This window comes from Pituophis catenifer, unplaced genomic scaffold, assembly GCF_029215685.1.
Source record: "Pituophis catenifer annectens isolate HBS135680 unplaced genomic scaffold, rPitCat1.0.hap2 SCAF_2, whole genome shotgun sequence".
NCBI classification, from domain to species: Eukaryota; Metazoa; Chordata; class Lepidosauria; order Squamata; family Colubridae; genus Pituophis; species Pituophis catenifer.
Genome location: NW_027256882.1, coordinates 99,017,383 through 99,044,777, shown reverse-complemented (window position 1 = coordinate 99,044,777; position 27,395 = coordinate 99,017,383). Strand labels below are relative to the sequence as shown.

The window sequence follows — 27,395 nt, the reverse complement described above, 5'->3', positions numbered from 1 at the left end:
TTATTCACAGTAAATCAGAAAAAAAGCTATGTACATATATTGCACAGTTGTAAAAAAACACTATTCATTAAACATATGTAAACAACAGTTTTTTTTCTTTCTTTGGCAATTTGATTATTTCAATAACGCTACAAGCAAGAGCACTTAGTAAAGTACATAACAAATATTTAAAGGCACATTAAGTAGTTTCTCCCCCCCCCCCCCCAAAAAAAAAGTAAGGACATCTTTCCAAATATTTTCTAGTTAACAATATGCTGGTTATTGGTTCATTACTCTCATGTTAAAAAACTCACAGTAAAAAAAGTTATGGTTTGAAGTGAAGGGTCAGAATAATTAGAATACTTGCTTGAAACCCAAAAAAGACATTTAAACAAACCATAGTCAATGTCTCAGACAAAAAATAACCATGAGTTGTCCTGTGAACTCCTGATTTCTTTCTCTACCATTTCCTAAGCATCCTATCACATAAAGGATGGGATTGCCTGTAGCAATGGTAGGTGTGCACATATATTTTATATGGATGGTTGTGTTTTTATTTCTAAAGTTGTTTGCGTGTTTATTAGTCTCTTTAATAATATGTGCATTTTGCCTGTGTTCTTGTGGACAATGGGCTTGTTGTATGCGTTTTGTATTTTCTGGAAAGAAGGATGGTATATGCTTTGCTTCTGGACTGCTACATTTAAAAAATGTAAAAACCTCTACATAAGGTTTTGGGATTTTATATTAAGGTGTGCTTTCCCTAATGATATTTTATGGGCTTCATTAGTTTCCCTCCGCAGAAATGGATATTGAGCTTTTAGGAAAATGAGATGCTTGGTCTCTGCCTTACACACAGAGAGCTCACCTTGGAAAGAAGAATGTTAACAGGAAAATTAAGGATTTGGGAAAGTAGAGCATTTATCCTGATGAATGGTATCTTTTAAAACTACTCTTAAATTGCACTGACAAAATTCAAAAACAAACCAGGAGTCCAAGTTTAAACATAACAAGTTGATTAAAATAAATCAGGATTTGAAAATCGATTTCAGATCATGGCTTCAAACTGCCAAGAAACAGCCATGATTTGTTACCTGTGGTGAGTTTATCCACTAAACCCAGCCAAAGTTAGGTTAAATAAAGCCTAACTTAGCATCATGAAATTATCAGGCTATATTTTATAACATAATACTTATTCTACAGTCACAGATTTAGCCAAATTTCTTGGGCAATCCACCTGGAAAAAGAAAGAAAAAGATTTTCATCATACCACAATAAAAATTATCCCATTTAAAAGGAACATAAAAGAAAATAAAATATCCTGATGGCTGTATGCCTTCCCAAACTATGTAAATATATGCCAATACCATTAATATCCCTAAGTAGCTGGCTTAGTTTGATTTCTGCTTGATTCTAACTTTTCTTTGTTTCATTTCATTTGTGCCATGACCCAGACCCTACATTCTTTGATATCCTTTTACATGCTAAGAAAATGACTGTCTACAGTATTCAAATACTATATCAATAGTGATTCTGCAAATACTCTTATCACAATCACTGCTTGGCTCTTATTACTATATTTTGGATAATAGGAATCACACACCAAGCAAGATGGTTAGTTCTATCTTTATTGAAGTTTGTGGTTCAAGTTAAAAGATGCCTAAATGCTAATAATTTCTTAATCTTTATAGAAACCACAATTATTTATAGCTATTTGTTTAAATCCTATCACTCATTCTTGTTTCCAATTTGAAGAAACCAGGAAGTATCCAACAGTTCTTGCTTTAATTGGAATGACTAAATATGGAAGTAACTTACATCATATCCTCTGAGAACAGCCAGGTGGAACGAAAGCAGCTGTAGAGGGATCACACTCAAGACTCCCTGTAGACAATCAACCGTCTGTGGCAACTCAATTGTTTTGTAAGCAAATTTGGAGCTCTCCGTATCTTCTCTAGAACATAAAATAATAGGACGACCCTAAGAAACAAATCAAGTAGTATGGATTAATATTAATGATTAATCAATTATTGATTATACATAGATTTGCTGTACTTTGCAAACAATTTTCCAATATGTAGCAGTTATTTTTAGTATTGTATTTATTTATTTATTAAATTTTTATGCTGTCCACCTCCCCTATAAGATTTAAATTAGGTTTTTATCTTTGTAAGTCACCCAGAGTCATCAAGAGTGAGTTGGGTGGCCATATTTATTTTCATAAATAAATAAATGTAGCAAGAACATTAATAAAACAACATTGAAAATACCATTGTATTTAAACTAAAAGAATACATATAGGTATTGATAATGTTGGCTTCAACCTAAAATGCAACAGTTTAAATGCTTTAGTATCATTACCGGTAAATGTTACAGCTGCAGTAACCCAATATAATATTACATGTAGTTCACATGCTACGACAGGAATTGGGACTCAGATTGCCATCACTAGGTGATGCAATTGCAAAGTGCAATGTTGACTGCATTGATTACTGATAGTAATCCTGACAGCTCCAATCACCATCATAACTTCGAGATGTGTGGTCATTAATCAGAAGTTGCAAGATCCTCAGGTAAGGAGCTTGGGGTGCCACACTGGGATGGGGAAGGACCGGGAAGGCTTGGGCGGACTCATGCAAATCAAGGAAGGCCAGGGAGAGCTTAGAAGGCCCAGTGGAGGTCCCACAAGAGCCAAGGGGAAGGTGGGTGTGCAGGCTGAAGCAATTTACCAGAATGACTTGAGACTTTTCTTGCCAGGTTTCCCATTTACTTTGTTTGTGGAAAGCTGGCAGGAAAAGTCCCAAATGGCAGTCACATGATCTTGGGATGTCATAATTTTGAGCTGGACACCCTAGCACCTGGATTGCAATTACTTGATTGTGGGGTTGCTACAACAGCTGAAACTTCAGACACTGCTTGTACATCCATTTTTTTCAGTGTTGCCATAACTTTGAATAGTCATTGAACAAATGGGCATAAACCAAGGAGTGTATAACTATTATTACTATTTTAACAAACAGGAAACATACTTTATTTTAAAATGACTTTTTTGTCTTCACCTGCCCCCAAGTTCTCAGCAAGCTAAAAGCATGGCAAATTAAAACTATGTATAATGGACAATATAAAAATATATTGTTTGAGATCCAATGCAATTTGATCACAACAATGCCTAAAAAGGGTCTTTTGGGGGGTGGGGGGCAGGAACAGGGGAAATAGAAAAGTATAGAGACATATTAATATGCTCAATTTATCTAAAACTAGAACCTGGAAAGAAAAGAGAATTCCTAGTAAACGCCACAAAAGCAAGGAAGGCACTGCTATTGAAAGAGCAAAAAAGGGAACTACAACATTCAAGAAATGCAACATCTCACTTTCCCTAAGAGGGAATAAGTAAATTTAATGGTGGAGAGGTAATGATTGAGATCTTCTTAACTTATAACTTTATGGATAATATAGAGCAAATGGGAATATTTACTCCATTTTCTCTTGTAAGGTTGCTAATTTGAAATCACTCATTCAGAACAGGTAAAATCCTCATTCAATTGGCTAGTATAAGAAATGACAAAATATGGCAGCCAGGTTAGTTGACATCAAAAAGGGATCGTATCCATTATCTATGAATTAATTATATTATTGATTAAAAGCAGTTTTAATAAGAACAATTTCATTGTATCCACTATCAGAGGCATACCAGACAAGGAAACAAGAAAAGCTTCTGGGCTAGTTCCAAACTCTGTAACTCCATTGTGAAGGGAGATCAAACTAGCTTCACTTCAGTTCTCTTGTTTCTTTGACAGCTACTGACTTAAAACTGTGGCTGTTAAGATGCCTTTAAGAGGAAAAATCTCCTTTGAGTAAAATTCTGTTCTTAGTAAGTTCATGAAAATATCTACATAGTTCCTTGCAACAATATACAAGTAGTTTGCTATTGCCTTTTTGAGAATATTTTTTCAACTTTTTTGATTTAGCTAACAGCACTGAAATCCCCAGATTCTAGCTAATTAAATATAGATGACTAAAACAATAACAAAGAAAAGGTTTTTTCCCCTCTAATGGGGTAGTTTATCTTGTTTTTATAATACAGAAGAATGGTAAAGAGAATAATTAAATATTTTATACTTCTGTTATAAAAACATAACATCAGAATACACTGCTAGCAAGCTCCTTACCAGTTAGAACTAATTAGCATTTGAAGATTTTAGGGATTTAAGAGGCAATAAATATGTCTTCTTCAAAAGATAGTTTTTACAAAAGCTTTTTTCTCCCACTCTTACCATTAAGCTCTAAGCAGTTTACCAAACTCTGAAGAATCCATTTCAGCTGAAAATTACACATTCCCAGTGATCTTCCAGGTCATAATAGTATGACATAATTATACAGTTCTTCATATATTATTAAATTATTAATATTGTGCACATTGGGTCTCATAGTCTTAGTGACTCAAATAACTTTTATTAAATTAAAACATGTAAGAAGGCTTGGTAGGATTAATTCTATACCTGAAATAGCAAACTCTGAACTCACAAGCGTTCTATTTGTGTTGTGTCAATTAAATTCAGCAAAATATTACTTTGCCTGGTTTTGGAGTCAAATATGTTATACCCTGAAATTCAGACAAAACTCAGGTCCAGAAACGTTGGCTTTTAAATCCTAAGACTGCTAAACTAGGTTTTTGCTACCATGTTTTCCTGAAAATAAGACCTTGTCTTATATTTTTTTGAACCCTGAAATAAGCCCTTGGCCTTATTTTTGGGGAGGTCTTATTATTTTGGGGCGCATGGAGGAAACCAGAGGAAATGGCGGGGACCGGCTGCGCATGTGTTTAAATATTTTCTGGGAGGGCTTATTTTCAGGGGGGGGCTCATTTTAGCGCATGTGCTCAAAAGCCCGATTGGGCTTATCAGGGGATGTCTTATTTTAGGGAAAACAGGGTATATGAGGATTTTTTGTACGCTATCAGATGTTTACAATGTTTATAGTTATGCAGTGTTTAATCTCCCCCAGTTGCCAGTTATATATATAGTTCAGGCCTTCAGTAATACATTTTATTTAAAATATAAAGTCTTTTCTGAGAACTAAGAAGATTTACAGTGTACTTTGATCCAAGTATTAAGGTCGGTAATGCTTCATTCTTCAAATAATCTTTCAAATTTAAAATGATGAGCTTTGTTTCAGTCTACAGATATTCCCCGATGATCTTGTTCATCTATGTTCAGTTAGTTCAATATTATTTTGGTCTTTGCTTAGTGCAACTTCTCATCTAGCAAGCTTTACAAGTCTCAGTAGACTTCTTAAGAATTCTAGAATTCCTTCTTAATCATTAATAATATAACATCTTAATAATTCTAGAATTATTCTTTTGACATCTGTGACAGGCAAGCAAAAGCACTCCTATTTAGACAGGCTTTTGACCCTGCATATTATTCATGCTGAAACATGATGATATATAAATAATATATTTCATTAATATATATATTCTTTTTTGTATTTTATTCTTGCAACAAATGTACAGATTAATCATAAAAATGAAATGCAAATTACAGTGTTTACCTGTCGGGCAGTGACCTGCTGTAAAGCATTTTGGCACTTGGTAAAGCAGGGATCCTTCATAATTATCATAATAACAGGCATTTGTTTATCTATCAGAGCCAATGGTCCGTGCTTCAGTTCTCCAGCCAGGATGCCTTCAGAATGCATATATGTAATCTCTTTGATTTTCTGCAAAGCAAATGAAAGAAAATCACGAAGGACAAAATAAAAATGCATTATGTTGCTGATAACAATTAAAACACAGATAAATAACACCAAAGTCAGAACCCCAAAGCTGCTTTTTGCATGCCCAAATTTTAATTAGTGATCATTGCTCGGATATACAATTTTTTGGAATTGCCTAGGTACTGTACATTCTAATTCTTAAATGAAAACTAACATCAAATATGTGCTGAGTCTAAGATGAAGAATCCCAAGTAATAACCATCCATTAAACATTAATCATGTATCCTTTCAGTACACTTTAAAATTTATTCTATGGATTTCTCTCTTGTAAATTTCGGTTTAAGGAACAGATGTTGCAAAGCATCAATAGTTTTGTATAATTTGAGGGTGTAGATGTATAGTTGAACAAATAATTCCTGATCTGAAAGACATATAAATCTTTTTACTTTCTCCAAAGCACTGTTTACAAATATGTTTTACATATAATAAGTTATTTATACTTTTGAAAAATTCAAAGTTAAGGATTCATACCAGTGCCCCTTCCAAGCAAGTGGCATAATTATATCCACGACCCATAACCAAAAGTGATCGTTGTTTATATAGTTCAAGTGCCAGATCGTGTATTTTCTCATCCAAAGACAGTACTTCTTTAATCATCTCTGCCAACAAATTAAAAATGAGAATTACTTTCATTCTTGCAATACTATCAAATTTCAAAATATTTCAAAATATTAAAATTGCAAATATAGACAGACTACATCAATTAATTTATGTGCTTTACAGTATAAAACATACTATTTTACCCTTTGATAGCACCTAATATCTGTTCATGAAATTTTAGAGGGGTACAAGTTTCAACAATTGTTTATCCTGAACAGTTTTTAACCTTCACTAAAGAGAGAGAGAGAGGAAGGAAGGAAGGAGGGAGGGAGGTTTTAATTTAAAAAGCAGAGCTCTTAGCTTAAAGTACATAACTATAAAATTGCCTATCTATTAACAATACGTCACACATTTACCTTCAAAGCATGATTCTATTTTATAAGAGTGAAGTCCAGTTTTGTTCTCTTATCTCTTTCTCAACAGAGAAATTAAAGTGCAAGCAAATAATATGAATCCTATAATGGAATACCTTTCAAAATTACAAAACTGAAAATTGATTTACAAGTTTGTGACAATATTTTTTTCCTTTTCACAACAAACTTTAATTCCCCGTATGAACATACCAGGTAATGACTTTAAACTACTTATGATCTCCTGTCTTCTTTTTTGCAAGGATATCCTGTCTTCTGACATCATCAGACCAAACAATACGAGAGAAATAAATTGGCTGGTATAAGCCTGAAGATAAAAAAAAAATCCTTTATTTGGTTGTATGATCCTAAGTGTATGAGCCTAAGACTATCTATTAGCATCTGCTTTGGTGAAACCAGATGGACCAAGTACAGCCCATATCCGTGGATATCAGATTCTGGCTCAGTCACTCATATCCATAAGCTGCAGAAGGGATGCTTTGAAATCCTGTATAATCTTTATAGTATAGATAGTATTAGTATAGATAGTATTGACAGTTTCTTGCAACACAATGCTTTCTTAACAAGGAAGATACTTTATTGCCCCTCCAATAAAGGCTATGGTTTGGTCCAAAAGAGAAGGTCAATTACAAAAAAAAAGAAACTTACCTTTGTACTTGCAACACCAATTTCAGGTCCTGCATTGATATGTACACCACAATCTGTATCCCTGGATATTGAACTTCCCACAGTGTTTGTAATGCCAACAGTCAAAGCTCGACGATTCTTACAATATCGTAAAGCCATCAAGGTATCAGCAGTTTCTCCTTTAACACATTACGACAATGACATTATTACTTAGATTAGAATGGCAGTCGAAGTTAGAATGCTCTGATCTGCTCTATTCATCATGATACTGAACAACTTTCCTGTTTTGTGAACTTGCCAAAGTTTTATGTTTCTTGTTTTGGCTGTTATAAATAGGAAGTGAAAATTATCTGCAAAATCTTTAAAAATGACTGCCATCCATCTGTTTAGCTTTAGTAGGAGATAAAGTATCATAGAGTATTCCTCAGGTCAGGAAAAGATTAGTGTTTTAGAGTGCAAAATCAAATCTTAAATTGGCCCCAGAAATAGGAGTAATATTTTCTTTAAAATACAGGCACAGGGAAGCTTAATTTTGAAAAGTTTACATTTCAAAACTGCCAGATGCAGTTTCTGAGACACTCAGTGGAAAGCCCTTTATGCTAATAATAAAAATCAACGTGAATTATAGTAACAAGATCTTCCTCTCATAATGTAAATACAATTAAAAGCTTGCAATCAGGAATCTTGGTATAAATGAAGGTAATAATATATACCAAAAAAAAAAACAAACCACACATTTGTCAAATTCCCAATATTTCCCAAATTAAAATGTAAGGCAATTTACCTGACTGGCTGATAAAAAAGCACACATCATCTCGAAATACAGGAGTATTCCGATCCAGAAAATCACTAGCCAGTTCCACCATGACAGGTAGCTCAGTCAGTTCTTCCAATACTTGTCGTGTCTGAATAAACATAAACAAAACAATGCTTTAATTCTTTTGTGACATCATGTCAGATTAGCATATTAGCCGGGTGAAGCAAAATTAATCAGTTTTGTAGGAATAATGCAAATTACTGCTTTAATGCACACTAAAATGTTCACCGTGAAACAAGACTTCAGCCCAGGTTGGCAAACGACTGACTTAGGCCTGTATACACTCTGCTTATTTATTCAACTATATGCTGAATATATTCCTTGGGTTATGACAGCATTTGTCAAGAAATATAGCACAGACCAGCATTTGATAGAACAGCCTTGAAGACATTACATATCCAGGATGTGGCTGTAACTATGAAGATCAGAATCATGCAGGTTTGTAACAGTTTGTGGGAGTAATATTTGCACTTTGAAGAAGTAAGATGGTAAGAGTTTCAACACTTTTGAACTCTAATGGTGGGAGAAGACTCCAGAAAATACCACGGGTAGGCAAGAAAACAAGCAAAAGGATAATCAAGCCAGAGTTTTCACTCAAGACACAAATTGCCAGGTTCAAATTATCATACTTGTGGCACATTATGCAAAGACATAGTTCTCTGGAGAACTTTACAATGAGGGGTTCTTTGGTGTTTTCTGAGCTTGGTTGTTTTCTTGCAGGTGTATCATTACCCAAACTTCAGTGCTACACTAGCACTGATGATATTACCTAGTTTAGGTAATGAACATCTCCAATAAAACAACCAAGCTCAGAGAGCACCAAGGAATCCTCACTTCAACCCTGAGCTACAATTATTCTCCTTTATGAAATTTACAATGCTGGAAAAGATGGAATGAAAGAGAAAGAGGATAACAAATAACAGGTGGATGGATTCTATTGTACTGGTGATATAATTATGTACTATTGGAAAATCTGAAGGATCAAGCTGGAATCAATCCCAATCAAAGAGATTCATAGTTCTATGATTAATACCACTCCAAAAGCTTGTTCTTTAAAACATAGAAAACTCCTATAAACATACTATGAAGAAATTTATTACATATGTTTTCATATGTTGAAATATTTTAAACTTACAGCCACAGCAGCATGATAACTGGTTCCACATCCAATAATTATTAATCGACGGCATCTTTTGATTTCTTTCAAGTGATCTTTCAAGCCACCTAAAAGAACTATAATTTCCACAAAACAGAAACGATATGAAGATTTTAGTTCTGGGCAAGTTCCTATCAGACATTAATGGTAACATAAAGGGAGATTAGAATTTTCCTCTCATTTACCTTTGTTGGTTTCAAAGTTCACTCGTCCTCTCATAGTATTGAAAACAGATTCTGGTTGTTCAAATATTTCCTTCTGCATGAAAGCACTGAAATTCCCTGTTGTTTTACATTTGAATAAAAACGGTCTGTTAATGTTACTATTTAATCAAGGATGGTATTTACAGCAAAATAACCTGGGACAGAATGTCAATTTCAGTCACAAGCCTTAATCTTGGTCGCTTAAACTTGGTTAAAGGAATGCCTATTCCCATATCATGTGACCATGACGAGAGTCCTCCCAGGGCCCTTTTTGGCTGTTACATTACCGAAGTATGTACTTCCAAGGATTAGATTTTTACTAACATTTAATTTTCAGGACTAGTTAAAAGAGTTTTTTTCATTAATAATGGGATCTGTACATCAGATAAAGAAGTTGAAAATCTTTTTTAAAGCATACTCAACTTACAACCTGAATAGAACCTGGAATTTCCATTATATATCATGACAATTGTAAGTCAAAATATCCATGTGACCAACCCCATTTTATGATATATGATATAGTTTGTGGCAGTCGTAAATGCCAGTTTACAGCAAAAAAAAAAAAAAAAAAAAAAAGCTATAAATCATGTCTTTAGAAATCATATGACTGTGGGACACTGCAAACAGCCCTAAATACAGGCGAGTTGCTGAACACCTAAAATACAATCATTCTGCAATGGGGGTGGGTCTGTTGGAACTTCAAATTTAGATCATAAGTACCTTTTGGAGGATTTGTTGTAATTTCACTGCAGACTCACTAAGTGACCGATGATAAGTCAAGGACTATTTATACAACTACCATGGTTTACCTCATTTTATGGCATTTCAAAATGATATTGTTTATATTTAGACATGAGCTTGTATGTATAAAAAAGGTCTTAAATACCATACAGTATTTAGTTTTATAATAGCAATACATAGACTATATTGCTGTTCCTATAAATTTCCAATGCTAAATAGGTAGAATATAAATGGTTTCAATGTTTATTTGTTTATATTCATATACTATTCAACCCCAACAGATTCCAGATGATACACAGAAGCTGTTGTGGGTCCAGTGCCTGACATGTGGATGCGCAGAAGGCAGAGAAGAGGGGAGCAGTGAAAAAATATACGCCAGTCCTTGGGACAGAAGACACATCACTGCTAGCAAAGCCCCACCCTAGCTCTGGGGATAAAAGGCAAGAGGTGGATATGAATAGGTGTGGCAGACATTCATCTCCCTGCCCGATACACTTGTTAGCCTGTTGTAAGAAAGAGAGACTTTTTGCTGAGGCTGCTGATGCTCCTAATAAAGGAAACATTTAGTTAACTACAGAAGGTTTGTTACTAACTGTTGTACGTTATGATTCTTGACGAATGTATCTTTTCTTTTATGTACACCGAGTGTATGCACCAAGACAGATTCCTTGTGTGTCCAATCACACTTGACAATAAAGAATTCTATTCTATTCTATTCTATTCTATTCTATTCTATTCTATTCTATTCTATTCTATTCTATTCTATTCTATTCTATTCTATTCTATTCTATTCTATTCCTATTCCTATTCCTATTCTATTTTCTATTTTCTATTCTATTTTCTATTCTATTCTACTCTACTCTATTCATATTTGGGAGCCGGGTCAGAACAGAAGTCTTAATAACTTTACAACTGATATTAATATGAAACAGTACCTAGATCAGGGATGTCAAATTCCCAGCCCACGGGTCAGATGTGTCACGCACTGACCACGCCCATGCCCAGTTTAGTGAAAGTTGCAATATGCTGTGACACCGCCGTGACAACGCGAGTTTGACACCCCTGACCTAGATGGTTTTCCAGAACAACTCCCTATGGAAGAAGACTGTCCATGAAAAAAAAAATATTTCAAGCCCTTCCAAAAATGGGAAGGGTAGGGGCAAAGTGTATTTCCAGAAGGAGTGAATTCTACAATTGGAGTCCACCCTTCTAACTTCTCACACACTCATGTAGATGAAATCCTAACAGATCTTTTTTCCAGGTTGCTCTAGACAGGCTGGACAGAATTATGTTATAGATGCAAGATGTTAACTTATTATTTATTTGTTAAATTTATTTGCCATCTATCTCGCTGTGAGGCTATCAGACTTTATAGGTCACAACTAGCACTTTCAATACTTTCCCCCAATCAGTACCTTCTTTTTTGTGGCTAAGTCTGCATCTGAACTCAGATGGAAAAATATTAAGTTGATACTAGGAAAGCTGTTCTGCTGGGCTTACCCTTCATGATCTGCTGCAGCTCCATTTGCAAAGTTTGAATGGCTCGAGATGGGTCATCAGTAGCAGCACGTTTTAGCCGATGAATGGAAAGCTTTCCATCAGCCACTGCTGCAATGTCATCATCTTCCAGAAAAATAACTCTGTTGGTGTGTTCAATTATGGCACTGCCCCATTAAAAAAAAAAAAATCCAGGTAAGATGTGAACTTTCAAGTGCAACAAAGCTTTGTTCTGTAGGTGTACATAAGAGCTATAAATAACCATAAGCATGAATTATGCATCATCCAGTTCTTGACTGAAGCACATGCATGTCAGGTCATAGATCATCCGCACAATCTAAAGAATCTGGAATCTGCACACAGCTACTAAGAACAGTTTATATTCTTTGATATTATGATATTATTGACATTTCCTGCATCCCAAACTGTACTATATATGATCACGCTAAACACACTTTTATGAATTACCATTTAGATTTAGAACCAAAGGCTATTTCTCCTTAGATACGAGCCAGGAGCAGGATCAGTTTTTCCAGAATTATTTTGCACCACTGGCTAACTAAAAAATCAGGATCTAGGGCTATACAAAGCAGCTTTAAAAGGTGCTTGACAAACTCAATTGGTTTGAGCTAAGGACCCCTCCTCAAACAATGAAATATCCTCATCACCCAGAAGAGTGAGTACCGCTGCTCTGTAAGTTTTCTCTAGTTCTCTGCATTTGCAGACATGGACAGGACATTCTTTGGAAATGTCAACAGAGCAGCTGGGGAAAATTGCTGAAGCAATTCACAGAGTTTGCAGCTATTTCATTGTTTCACTTGGACTCGCGTGCTTTGCACAATCCTGCTAAAGCTACAAATCATTATGTCTGTTACCTTGCATCCGAAGCAAAGAAAAATTCAACTGCTTTATCACCCACAGCATGAAGGCAGGTTGAACTGTCCAGTCTTTTCATTTGAGTTTTGCATATGTTCTTTACATTTTCTATATTACCTATCAATGAAAAAGCATACACATGTAACATCTTTAAATCAGCAGTGAGTACCCAAATTCATCAGAGTTGAAATCAAATTATTAAACTTCATGAATTATACAAGAATCATTACTACCTCATTGAAAAATTACTAAGAAAATGGACACAGACACAGAATAAGGGACACATTAACACAAACTTGGACGGAGATTAGGCAAAAGCAATATATGAAAGTCCCGAAGTGGCTTTCCACAATGGAAGCCATGATATACCCCAACATGCTAGGAAACGAAAAAATGTTATATAAGGATATTTTAGACAGCGGCGCAAATCTTAAATCCAATGAGACACTGAGAGAACAATGCATTAATATTGACTGGTGGCCATATCTACAAATCAAGTCTCGATATCAAAAAGATAAGGAGGAATTCGGTATAGAGATAGGATCAAACGGATTTGACAAGGTATTGATTGGAACGGAGAAAAAAATCTTGGCCAAATTATACAACTACTTATTAGAATACGATAGGGCAGAGGAGTTGGTTAAAGATCAAATGATTGCATGGGCTAAAAACATCGGGCATAGTATAAATTTGAATGATTGGGAAATAATTTGGAACAAGAACTACAAATTGACAAGAGCAGTAGCGTACAAAGAAAATCAATACAAAATGCTATATAGGTGGCATTTAGCCCCTACAAGATTAGCAAAAATCTATCCAACTACAAGTCCAAATTGTTGAAAATGCAGCCATCATCAGGGTACCTTCTTCCATATGTGGTGGACATGCCCCAAAGCGATGAAATATTGGAAAAAAATTCAAAAATGGATACAAGAAATAATTGAGGAAAATATCAATTTGGCACCTGAAACATTTCTCCTGGGAATATAAAAAGGACATATGAAAAAAAAAAAAAGAGGTACCTAATCATACATATTATTACGGCTGCCAGATTAATATATGTACAATATTGGAAAGAAAAGGGACTACCACCGGAAGAGCATATAATCAGAAAAGTATTTGAATGCGCTGAGATGAGTAAATTAACTTATGAGTTAAATGATGATGAAAATTCGGAATACTATATGGTGTGGGAAGGGTGGTATAAGTGGATGGAAGATAAAAGAAGGAATAAGGGACAGTGCAACTACTAAAAGGAATAAAAATTACTAAGAAAAGAATGTTACACACCATTAATTTCAATACATAAATATAAAATTTGTCAATTTTGAAATAAGGGTTTGTTTAATATAGTTAATATTTTAGTACCATGGATTTGTAGTTAATGGACTGATAAGAAAGAATTCTGGCCAATATAATCGATTTCCTCTCCCCCACAACCCACAACATTCCCAAAATACAGGGATGGTGATAGTATTATAATAACTTACATGTTCGATATAAAATGGGAATTTGTTCTGTGGAGAGCTTAGATTCACTACGAACTCCAATAAGTAGAGGACTCCCCCTCCTGTCAAGTGATAAAACAACAATGAAAGTGGTTATGTTCATTTTAAGAAATACATTCGGGTATTTTGCGAAGATTTAGATCTTGAAAGATCTAATCTTCCGTGTAAGCTCTGTGCTGATATATATTTATTTAGCATCATAGCCCAATTTATAGTTTTGTTTATTTACCTGGTAGCAACAGCTTCCCCTGGATAATGGATACTTTTGAATACCAGTGCAAACGCACCTTCCTACGTAAGAGGAACATTAATATTAAAAACAGAGTGAATGGGATGCACATCAAAAATATCTAAAGAATGAGTAAGATAATATATTAGTCAAAATTCCCTTTTCATATCTTTCGTGATCCCTAATAAAGGGAGTAAATTTTTAAAAAGTAGCAAATACACTTCATTCACTGACAACAATGTTGGCATCTACATAGGGGGACGATCCCCAATTAACTCAATCAGATATATTTCTAATGATGAACAATTAGTTTCCTGATTATCAGTGGGAAGACTTGTATTTTTAATCCATGTCCAGCTGTAGAATCCATATACTGAGCTTTATTAGGTGATTATTTACAGGCTGCGGCCTAACCCTTGATATCAGATTGACAAATCTAAAGGAAAACAATAATAGATTATAGGAATGCATCTGGATTTCATTTGGGTTTGTGTCTCCTTTTTCACCTATGCTCTGGACAACTATGTGTTTTTGTAAAAAAGAAAATATAGCAAGGCATTTTGAAAAGGATCGTCTCTGTTTTAAAACACACCCAACAACCTCATTTGGTTAAACTCAGTAGGTGAAAGATAATTCAATATTATGTAAACATTACCGATGCTAGGAAATAAGAGAATCTCTCACTCACCAGCTGTTGAATGACTCTCTCCACCAAGACAGAAAAACTCACGTCTTCAGTTTCTTTATTATCATATACATATTTGATCAGTTTCGGAATTGTTTCAGTATCTGTTTCAGATTCAAATTCATAACCTTTGGTCTCCTAGAATGTTTTAAACAAAATGTTAGATTCGAGTTTCTTACCTCAGGCTGTTTTCATTCATATGCAATAGCATCAAGGGACATCTAATGCCTTGATCACTACTGGTCTAGTTCCCGCTCCCCAGGACGATCACTTTCACAAGCTACATTTTATTTATTTAGATTTTATTTATTAGGACTTTATTAATCATGCCATGGAAACAGCATGAAATTAATGTTGCTTCATAACAATATAGAATCACAAGATTAATTCCTGCCAGAAACAACACTGTGTTATTCTCTAGCTCAGTGTTAGCCATTTTAACATCTTGACATCTCACACTTAGCCATTTTAACATCTGGGTTGCGGGATTCTGGGATCTGAACTCCACACATCTTAAAGTTGCCAAGGTTGAGAATGCTGCTCTAACTGCCCCGTGCTAACACTGGGATCACATAGGAAAGGAGAGGAAAAAGCTGTAGACAAACTATTCTCTTTTATAAGGGGACACTGAATCTGGAACTTGTCATCTGGCGTTAAATCTAATGGCAGGCAAGGACAGATCTCTCTAAAGAACTAAAGCTTTACTTCTACATATAAAAATAACTCGTCACACAGTTTGGAGTGACACAATTTTACAATATGCTGCATTAGATTAGCTTACCAAAAACTTCCGTAGGTCTTTGTAATTTGTAATGATTCCATTATGGATAACAACAAATTCTGAAAGGAATATATATGGAAATAAATACATAGGTAAGAGCAAACAATGAGACTTTAATTTAAAAAGTGGGTGGAAGCTGTGTATTTATTAAATTAGCATTAGAAAAGTGTTTCATAGAATTCTGTTCTTTCAGCAACGAGTCATGGCCAGCTTGGTCTCTGTCAAAGAGACTGACAATGAACAGCCAGTTCCAGAGTTGCCAGATGAACTGCTGAGCAGCTGTACGGAGAGGCGGCTGCACCACCCAGTAACCAGGAGATTCATAAAATGAGGAGTCTGAGCTTCTATCCACTCTCAGTCTAAGGGCTTGTCATGCAATGAGCAGAGCAAAGGCATTCTGCAAGGCTCCTTGCCCTTCCAAATGAGAAACATTGGGCTGCTTTGGATTTGGGACTCTCTCATGGCAAGGTTGCTTGACTTTGGGTGGCTTGATTTTTCTAGTGTGCATGTCTCTGTGTGTGTGCGCGCATTTGCACTCACATTTCCTTTGCTGCTCACAAGCTTCAGAAACTTCTGCATAAAGTTTGCAACCACCTTTTTGTGTTTGTGAGTGCATAGATTGAGATGGAGCCCAATGGATATCAAGTAGTATAACTAACCAGTTAAAAATGGTTTAAAAATCAGAGGATATTGGTTGTTTGGAGAATATTGGACTCAGCAGATTCGTGTCTTTCATGTGTCAATATTACACGTGCAAAATTGCTTTCTGAATCACCCATCTCATTTAACATACACTAACACGTGATGGTGGTTTTTTGGTTTCAACAACTACCTCTAAGGATTTCTGTTAACCCACCAAAAAAATTACCTACCATTACTTTTATCTGATCGTTGGGGATGACTGTTGATAGCATTTGGTACTCCGTGAGTAGCCCACCGAGTGTGAGCGATGCCAAAATGTGTCTCAAAATCTGCCTTTAAATCCAAACCTTCTTGCTCTATACAGGACAAATGTATAATAATTTATATTCAAAATGATAGGCAATTCTAAATTTCCAGCTTTTCAATAATGGTTAGTGGCTATAAAAGGGGTGGTTTTTTTTTTTGCATTACAACCATAACTGAACCCAGAATTAGAGTTGTAAGTCATTGTGGTAGTTAAGTAGGTACTATGCAATCACGCACAATTTTCTGACCTTTTTTGTGATGGTCATTAAACACCGCGGCCATTAAGCAAACACAGTGGTTGTTAAGCAAATCCATTTTATCTAATGGGTGGGTTTTGTCAGACACCATAAGTAAATGCCAGAAACTGGCAAAAAAGGATAATAATTGTTGTCACGTGACCACAGGACATTACAAATGGCTCTTGAACTGGTTGCCAAGCATCCAAAATGTGATCGTGGTCTGTGAATGTGTGCAGTTCTTAGAACTTTACAATTGGGTCATAAGTATCTTTTGGGGGAAGATCCATTGTTACTTTGAACAGTCGTTAAGTGACTGGTTGTTAAGTGAGCACTACATGCATAAAAGTATGTTCTAATAATATCACAAATTCTACAGTAAACACATTCCATGCAGAAATCATCATACACAAAAAAAAAACCACACACACACACACACACACACAGAGTTTATTTCTCAGTACAAAATAATCACTTCCAACACTGAGCAAATTCAAAATCCAGATGAAAATGTCTAACACTGCATGGGAGTCAGCAATCATTATTTTATTTGTTTCTATTTTAATGAAAGAATTTGCTTTAAAGACATTTTATTAAATTTTATTATTTAATTTTATTAAATGATTTAATGTTTTGCTAATGATATACATAACTTGTATTGCTTGTTTTTCTTATGATTTAGGCGTTACTTCTGTTACAGTTAATTAGATCTTAAATGAAAATAGGATTTACATCATCCTTGTGTAATAACTGGGAGATTTAACTTCACAAAGTAGAAAGTATATTTCCATCTACCCTGTTTCCCTCAAAATAAGACATCCCCTGATAATAAGCCCAATCGGGCTTTTGAGTGCATGGCAATAAGGCCAAGAGCTTATTTCAGGATTCCAAAAAATATAAGACAGGGTCTTATTTTCAGGGAAACACGGTATCTTTCCTAGGATATTCTTACTCCTATCAGAGGTTTAGTCTCAAAATGACATTAAAATATTAGCAAAAGGCTTGGCTTGTGGATGTACTATTGCATGTACACATAATTCATATTGAATATTATTCCACAATCTCATATTGTATCATAACTGCCCTTATATACACATGAATAAAATTTATAGAGGAAAGGTAGTAAAATGTTCAGAAATCATTTGAGAGTAAAATGTAGAATTAAGACAAATGAAATTTTTGTTTAAGGAAGTGTAATTGTAATCCCATCAATTGGCAATTGATTAATAGTACTTCTTAGTACTATTAGTAGTATGGTACTTCTAAATAAACATGCTATATTAAAGATTGGCCATAAATATACCAAAATGCAGTTTTGTTATACTTACTTTGCAATTCCTCATCAAGAGCCTTTACTTTTCCTCTTTTTTTCACCAATTTGATGTACCGTTCTTTATCTTTATTATTATTCCCATCAATTGCAACACCTGTAATATAAAGTATATCTTATTGTATACTGTTCCTGATTACTTAACTTACTGTACACATTTGCTTAAACAGAATATCAGAATTTTTTTTCAGCAGATGAGATATTTTGATTGATTTTTTTTAATGAAATGATTTGCCTTGAAAATCCTTTTATAAAGATAGCCATAAAAGTATTTAACATTTTGCTAAGGCTTCAAAACTTGCCTCGTCTGTTTTTCCTTTTATATCTGATTAAAATTCCTATTGGTTGATCATGCAAGTCAGTGTTGACTCTTAGCATTTCTATTATGTGTTATCAAGTCATTTTCAATTTTAGTCACCACATATAGTTTTTTCCATAATGATTTATTTCTAACCTGTTCTATCAAGTCTCAGCTCATCACTACTGCAGCTGAGGCTGTCCATCTTAAGCATCCTCCTACGCATCCTCTTTCTTTCTTTCCTTCCATTTTTCCCAGCATTGCAATCTTTTTCACAGAACTGGGTCTTTGCATAATACATCAGAAATAGGATATCCTGATCATTTGCGCTTCTAATGAAAGCACTAGGTTGATTTATTTGTTTGTTTTCTTGGCTGTCCACTGTATTTTCTAACACCAAATTTCAAAGGTGTCTGTATTCTTTCTATCCCGTTTCTTTTTATCCTTTTTCTTCAAGCCTAACTTTCGTGGAGGATCATGGCATTTGAATAAAGGTTTTCATCGCTACTCTACCAAATGCATTTCTTGACTGCTTTACTGTTGAAGGTTGATCCAAAGAGATCCTTTGATATCTTCATTGATAATTCTAAAGTTGGTTGCCCTACCTTTGCCATTTATAATCTTCTTTATATTTAATTTTAGTCCAATTTTTTTTCATTGTGCTTAGTACTAGAGCTTGCAGATTCTTTGAATTTTTGCCTATCAGGGTAGTGTCATCAACCTAGCACAAATTATTGATGTCTCTTCATCCAGTTTTAAAATCATACTCATATTCTTCCAATCTAGCTTTCCTTAATATGTTGTCAGCATTCCAAGTAATGCACCCATTGAAAGCAGAATTCCAAGGCAGGTAGATTCCTCAAAGAACAATTTATTGGATACATCATATTGGCACAACTGGTGAAAACAGACTCTGAAAGTTTCTGTGGTTTTCACCTAATTAAAAAGTGAAAGTTCCCCCCAGGTCATCAGTCACATTGTCCAATAGTGGTGATAGCAGGTTGCCTGGTTACTCCACTCCTCCTCTTCTCAGCCACCTGTTGGAATGACCTTAGTTCCCACAATAAAACTTTTTATTTTGATGGCAAAGCCAAGCTATCTAATTTTTCCGCTCCCTTTCTTCCCCTCTGCCTTGTGGCAACCATGAAGCCTCAAAGATAGCCTCAGCCAGCTTTGTTTCAGGGTTGACATATGTATTCCATATATAGATTGAATAAATAAGGGGAGAGAGTGTAGCCCTGTCACACACTCCTTTGCCAACTTTTTGTTGTTGGTTGCGAAATCATGTCCGACCCATCGTGACCCCATGGACAATGTTCCTCATCATGTTCTCTCCTTACTGTGGTTTCCTGACTTGTATATAAGTTGACCCAACCTGTTTTAAGTGATCCTATAGGTTAAAGTTATTACAAAATAAATAAATAAAACTCTAAGATTGTCTTGTAAGTTTATTTGTACCTCATGTCAATGGTTCAACAGTATATTTTTAAACATTGTCCAAGAACCAAATATATATCACAAAATGAAACTAACATTGATTTGCCTATTACAAGCCTCTGATTGCTTTAATTATAAACTCCTGCAGGAAGAGAAAAGTGAAAGTGCATGCAATTCATTGTAAAAATTCTTCAGAAATCTGACGCAGTGTGATAGAAACACAGCTCATGTAACCTTTCACTTCCTCAATTATTAAAATAATATTAAATGAGGATAGAATTCTTCCTATGGAAAAGACGGAACTGACTCATCTTCCTTACAGTGGGCTTCATGCATTGAAATAACACATGGCTTGTTTTTAACACTGTTAAATAAGCCACAATAAGTTCACACATCACATTAAACCACAAGCTACAGTATTTAAGCCATTGTGGCTGGGTTAATTACAATATGAGAACCCTGTCAGTATCTAATCTATTCAGAGACCACTTCTAACGTGCTTTTCGAAAAGCAATAGAAGCAATATAAGACAACAATGGTCAGTGTCCATGTAAGACATTTTACATACCTGCAGAATCATATCCTCTATATTCTAGTCTTTGCAGTCCTTTTATCAGTGTTTCAAATATCTCTTTCCTTGTCCGAGGTACTTTGTAGTTCAAATAAGCAAAGATACCTGTTGAAGAAAGGGCAGTGAAAAAAAAAACAAGAAATGCCAATATTTTGCCATTCATAAGTTAATATGATTTCCGTCTTGTCCCATTATCCTAGTTTATAGTACAAGTAGTCCTCGAATTATCACCCCATTTGACTCCCAAATTTCCATAGCAAAGCAAGACAGTTAAGTGGGTTTTGCCCCATTTTACGATTTTTCTTGCTGCGCTTGTTAAGTGAATCATGGCAGTTGTTAAGCTAGTTAGTTGTTAAATGAATCTGGCTCCCTCACTGACTTTGCATTTCAAAAGGCCACAAAAGGTGATCACCTGACCCTGAGACACTGCAACTGTCATAAATAGTTGCCAAGTGTCTAAATTTCTTTCTCTCTCTCTCTCCCTCCCTCCCTCCCTCCCCATGTCAACTTTACCAACTGAGATAAAACCTTATCAGTTATTTTATCATGATGTTATTTCTTGCAAAGATAGCTTTATGACTTACTGTACATAGTTTCACTAATAAAAAGGATAATTAAAATACTATTGCCTGATAATCTTAGGTATTTAAATGTTGACAATTATTTGATTATGGTTGACCAATTTTATTTTGGTTGACTGCTTATTTCTGATTTAGTTCATTTAAAATAAGATAACATGAATCTTTTACTAATCAGGTTTTGAGCTACAGATGGCAATATATATTATCTAGCACCATAAATTTGTACTTTTGGAACAACAGCTATTATTCTCTGCCTTCCCAAAAATATATTTACAAACCTAAGTCAGAATTTAGCCAAGAACTTATCTGGACAACACTAGACTACAGCTAGTATTTCACAAATCTATTAGGGAAACTTCTAGTAAAACGTATTAAATCCTGTTTTCTGGCATGAATCACAACAGAAAAGTTGCCCCAGTTCAACACAAAAATTTCCTGAGGCTAGGGCTGTTAACAATTTTCTCATGGATTCAGCTCAAGTTCTTTTCTATTTTTCCAGAGCAATATTTAAAATGCTAACATTTTTGCACATTCTCAGTATTTATAAATCAGCAGTTTATACCCTCAAAAGACAGACAGACATGCACATATATACATACATGCTTGCATACACATATAAAAGATCTAACAGAGTCCTCATTTGAAGCAATATTTTTATGCTTTGGTCACTCCAGGAAAGGCCTTTTTGAGGGACTTATCCACAATGGAGGCAGTGTGCTGAGCTTGGTAAAGATTCCTTGTTTATACTGAATTCTAGCAATGCTCCTATTTAAGCATACAAAGAGACTCAGAGGCCACTAGAGACTTTTCATTGAAAATGATAGCAGCAGTCTAGACTGCCAAGGAATATATTACAGTTGTGTAGGCTTGAGGAAAGAAAATTTAGTTTCAACATATACATCCCATCATACCTCCTATTAACCGCATTGACTGTTCACTTTCAAAATATAAAGGCCACAATCCAACACAAAGTTAAAGTTCAGACCACAGGACTTATAGATTCTTAAGTCCATGGTTCAATAGTCGGTGTGACCAATAGCATCCCCCTTCTCATTTTCCTCCTTCTATAAACAGATGGGCCTCTCTTGTTTTAGTGCTGCTCAGGCTGGTTTAGAAATAGCTTGGATTGTACAATAAATCATCCTGAAGTTCCAAGAGATAAAAAAAATCAAACCTGAACAGCCCAAATTCTAAATTCACAAAGAATAAACTTCTGTATCATATTTTGCATTTTTCCTTACTGAAATGAAAGTCACAAATGTTAACCATAGTTGAAAATACCCTATTTTTTCCCTATCATGAAGGATCCAGTTTTATAGTCTTGCAATTTTATTTGTCTAGTTTTAAGCACTTTTAAATGCTATTATTTTTCTAAGCAATAATATTACCATTAAAAACACTTAAAATTAGACACTTTTAAAATATATACAGTTTTTAATAAATGTTCAGACTAGAAAACATTCTAAAAATCTTTGTGGCAGTGTAAGTAGACATTATTTTATTGTGGCACAAATTAGCTATGGCAAATGCAGAAACATGAATAAGTAGTAGTTCAAACATTATCCAGTAGATAAACTTCTATTGTTAACTAGACCACTTCCCCTTTGACCTCATAATCTTTTCTCTTCAGCATGTTATTTTCATTATTCAAGAGATAAGAAAAGGCTTTAAGTACTTCTACTTACAGAAGACCTAATCACTGGGCTTGATAAAAACCAAAATGGATAGAGTTGTTTTAAAATGATTGCACAGAAATAATGTCACAGGAAAAGGCCTTGGTCTCCATAACTGAATGAAGCACCTCTACTGTGATACTTTTTAAAAAACAGTTCAAGCAGGGAGTTTAACTAGAAGTTATACAAAACAAAGTTAACCTTTGTTTTGAGATTCCCCCTTTAATATCCTAAAAACACTTTGAAGCTCTTGATTCCTTTTTCTGGAATGCAACTGGTTGGTAAAGAAAAGACCCCTGAGTGGGGAAATTCCACAAGAATGTCAATGCTTATTTAACCAGAATCAAGCTAGGATCCTTTTATATTTTATTCATAATAAGTAAGCTCAGCAACCCTTCCCTTATCTTTGTTGCTTGGCTATGTACTGAAGCTTCTTCAAAGTTGCCTTTCAGATATGTATGCACTGAAACTCTCAGAATTTCTCAGGTATTGTCTATACTGATTAGGAATCTTAGGCATTTTAATCCAAACTAATCTAGGAGATGCCATGTTAGGGGAAAATGATGTATTGCTCACTATGTTAAAGTTTACCTCCTTACCAAGAAATCTATTTTCCACGATGAAGACAGTATGCTGAGTGGATTCATCTCTGGCTATAATTAAGTTTCCTTGTAACTATTTTGCTTCCTCTTTCGAAAGATACCATTTTTAAAATGTATTGAATTTCCTCCTCCATTCTACAAACAGTGATCCTATATTCTCATGTGGTTAATTAGCCAAATTACTCAACGTCCAAATGTGAAATGTACCTATTGATTATCTTTAGGAAGATAATTATTGACAGAATTGTTGACAGAAAATTATCCTTTAAAACAGTTGTTAAGACATTGTAAAAAGAATCCATCTCAACCATAATTGGTCAAGAAGGCACCTTATTCTTCAAAGGCGTACAAGGTTGGAAATGGAGGGCCATGCCCAGCACCTTGAACTTTTGGAGGAAGTTCAGGACATAAACCTGAAAATAATTTACATAAAAATAATGTAATAGTGGCCAACTTTGTAACCCTAGGTACTGTTGGATTCTTATCAGCTATGCCCATTGGTTATGTTAGCTGGGAATAATAGCATTATAGGGCAACCACATCTAGGGATCCTGTTGATGTGGAATTCTGGAAGTGGTAGCTCCAAAACATCTAGGGATCTTTTGGTCGAAGAAGATTGTATCAGCATTAGACTTTGAGGTTCTTTTGCTTAACTGAGCACTATAGTTCTAATGTGCTAGAGAATCCCTCCATTTAAAATAATGTATTGACTTAGAAACCTAAGCTTTTGTCTCAATGACCTCACAGGTAAGTTTATTAAACTCACTGATATTTCTACATATGGAGTAAAAGATTGGCACAAAAAAGGTCAGCTTGACTTATTATTTATGCTAATTATACACAACTAGATTGCTATGTATAACAACATATGAAAAGGTGAAACATCAGACATATTTTGCATTTTTTACATAGCTTTCCTTTGGGTGGAGATACTTTAAAGAGATTTTCATCCCAAAGTAGGAAGCTTCCCTTCATCACTTCCGGAAACATTTTTGGAACAGAGTTCTGATTTATATCTTATTTTTACCTCACCAAACTTTTCGACATCATCAATAATGGAAAATGCTTTGAAATCACACCAAACCCTTGACCTAGTATTCTGACTCAGCCATAAATTCTCTTGATTAGCATTTGGTTGAGCAGTGGAACATCCCTATTTCTGAGTTAAAGCACAAATGTCTCACTTTAGATAAAGTGATTTCACTATGTTTGTTGTTAGGTCTTAAATGAGTAACTAAGGGTAACACAAAATATTCCTTATCAGCTTCAACACAATAAACTAATTTGGTTTTCTGGAACAAAATAATCTTTTAGAACTCAAAGTCATTCCTTGCTTATCTTGCAAAGAAAATACATTAATTGTCTGGAGCTGATTTCCTGTTCTAATATACAAATCAGAACAGCTGATTTCCTGTTCTAATATACAAATTTAAAACTAGTTTCATTGGATTTTTCTCAATCCAAAACCTTATTTATGAGTCAGTTGTATAATCCATACCTACTCACTGTCAAACAATCCATTTTATTATATTTATAGACATTGGTCCTGTTTTTCTCTATATTATGCCACTGTCATAACTTTGTCTTTTTTGGATGCTTAAAAGTGCATGAAAAGATAGGCATTGCAAGGAATTTGGACATAAATCTTACCCCCTCCTCCCCATCCCAGCTTAATAAATGCAGAGGAACTGCATGTGGGGAAGGCTTTATCCGCACTTACAGAAACCTCGGCCCTGTGCATGTATAGTTCAAACACCTTTTTCAAATTTGAAAAAGGCTTATACTGTTGTTTCTGGTGAAATGCAGTTTGAGCAATGGTGTGCAAAAGTTCATTTATCTCAGCCTGAGGACCTATTTGCCATCAATACATTGCAGTCCAGGAAGGAAACTACATACTTGAACTGTCCCAACAAGCAATACTGCCTCAAATAATTCCTGAAACTAAACTCTTCTTGTAGTAGTTTTACTTCCTTGTTGTAGGCAAGAATAATTCTAAACGTGTACTTTGCTGATGATTCAGTACAAAACATTTTTTAAAAGTAGAAATATTCACCAAGTATACCATAAATACTAAATAAATAATTCATTCCCCAAGTAGTATTCCCTAAGTATGGAACCTGGAGAAGGAAAATTTAAAAAAGATCTGTGAATGAAAATTTAGCAGCTAGCAAATAAATAAATAAATAATCCTGAAGGGGCACTTTTGCTTGTCAACATTCACTTTTACTAAAGATTGATCCTGCTAATAATCAGAGGTTAGATTTTCTACAGTATCCATTGCCTTACAGTCACATTTCAGGCCAAAGGCTAGGAGAAAGCAGCTCCTTCTTGCCCCGACTTGCTTTCATCCCTCACCTTATCTCTCTCCCCTTGAGAAAATGAATCAACCCAATGAGCCATGGGGCAAAACTTGAGTTTGACTTAAAACTACTGTACTCCATCCAAAGCTAAAGAAAGGAGGTGGATGCTGGAGGAGCAAAGCTAAGCAAGCACATGGTCAGGTCGTCCCACTCCAATGGCCACCCGCGGGAAGGAGGGGCAGTGGAAGGAATAAAGAAGAAAGGAAAACGAGAAGGGGAATGGGAAAAGGAAGAGATGGAACCGTGGCTTAGAAACACGTTTCCTCCTGTGCTTTTTATGGGGGGGGGGCGGTGGGGGAGAGTGTTGGAGGGGGGGGGGAGGGGGTAAAGCATTCAGCTTCCATTTCCTTTCCGACCACCGGGCAAAAGGCAGCAGTGTTTCCTCCTAAGGAAGAAGGGTTGATCTTACTACTCGTTTGGAACTGCGGAGGTTTTACATGGCAGACGTTCTTCCTCTCCTTCTCCCTCTCCTCCCCCACTCCCAAATCCGAACAACTGCACCCCTGCTTTGAGCCCGCCTATGCAACCCCCTTTTGCCGCGCGAACTGCGCGGAGAAGCTGGCAACCAGCCAACTCCGCTCCCTCTCCTCCTCCCCTCCCCTCACTCACCGCACATGGTTAGTCCCCGACCGCGTACGCAGCCCCGTTCTGTAGCTGGCAAGCCTGGAACCCCGCACACCTCCCTGTCACCTCCTCTTTCTCCTTCGCCTGCCTCTTTATAACGTGTCTTGGACCAACCCCCTTGGGTGGTGGTTCATTGGCTGAGAGCGGGAGCGCGGGGAGATGGGGCGTGGGGGGGGGGAAGGCTGCTTCCCAGCTTCTTGCTGGCTCCAGCCGTCACCCTGACTCACGAGGTGGAACCAAGACGGGGTGGGGGGTGGGGGATACGAGACTGGGAGGTCGAAGGAAAGGAAGGGACTTTTTGTCCCCCCGGAGGAGCCGCCTACGTCCCGGTCTGCCTCCAGATGTTCCCGAACTCCAACTCCCAGCAGCCCACAACCAGAGTGGTTAACGAGAGGTGGAGTTTGGGGATTTCTAGAGGTTCCTCCTCCCTAATTAGCGGCTGAAGCGTAGCAAATGATACGGTGTCTTCATCATTATCATCATCATCATCATCATCCCGATAAGTCGATCGGCTTCATAATAAGCATTTGCCATCCTTCAATTCCCACAATACCTTTGGGCAGGCTGCGGGGAGTGATGGGGGGGGAGTATTAAAGTCCAATGCATCAGGATTGATGCACCACCTTGGGAAGGTAAACTTTTATCTTTCTTCCCAGGGATTTTTTTTTTTAAAGAATAACAAGAGTTGGAAGGGACCTTGGAGGTCTTCTAGTCCAACCCCCTGCTCAGGCAGGAAACCGTACACCACTTCAGACAAATGGTTATCCAATATCTTAAAAACTTCCAATTCTGGAGCACTCACAATTTCTGGAGGCAAGTTGTTCCACTGATTAATTGTTCTAACTGTCAGGAAATTTCTCCTTATTTCTAAGTTGCTTCTCTCCTTGATTAAT

General features: G+C 35.8%; 1 protein-coding gene across 1 annotated transcript; it reads right to left on the bottom strand.

Annotated features, from left to right (window-relative positions):
- Positions 1–247: 247 nt before the first annotated feature.
- On the bottom strand, positions 248–26,556 carry GFPT2 (glutamine-fructose-6-phosphate transaminase 2). The gene is made up of 19 exons (XM_070933880.1): positions 26,488–26,556; positions 20,660–20,767; positions 18,355–18,453; positions 16,715–16,840; positions 15,843–15,901; positions 15,065–15,199; positions 14,377–14,438; positions 14,130–14,209; positions 12,639–12,756; positions 11,767–11,930; positions 9,508–9,603; positions 9,302–9,399; positions 8,134–8,254; positions 7,371–7,528; positions 6,915–7,029; positions 6,223–6,350; positions 5,527–5,694; positions 1,795–1,956; positions 248–1,213 (listed from the first exon to the last, which is right to left on the bottom strand). The coding sequence occupies exons 1-19, from the start codon at positions 26,492–26,494 to the stop codon at positions 1,169–1,171; spliced, it is 2,049 nt and encodes a 682-aa protein (XP_070789981.1). The 5' UTR covers positions 26,495–26,556; the 3' UTR covers positions 248–1,168.
- Positions 26,557–27,395: the final 839 nt, after the last annotated feature.

What these genes read in the sequence shown, in the direction of transcription:
- GFPT2 (XM_070933880.1), bottom strand. An exon ending in AAGACCTACGGAAGTTTTTG is followed by an intron (nt 15,200 to 15,842) that starts GTAAGCTAATCT and finishes AAAACATTCTAG; the next exon opens with GAGACCAAAGGTTATGAATT. An exon ending in CTGTTCTCAGAGGATATGAT is followed by an intron (nt 1,214 to 1,794) that starts GTAAGTTACTTC and finishes TTCTTTTTCCAG; the next exon opens with GTGGATTGCCCAAGAAATTT.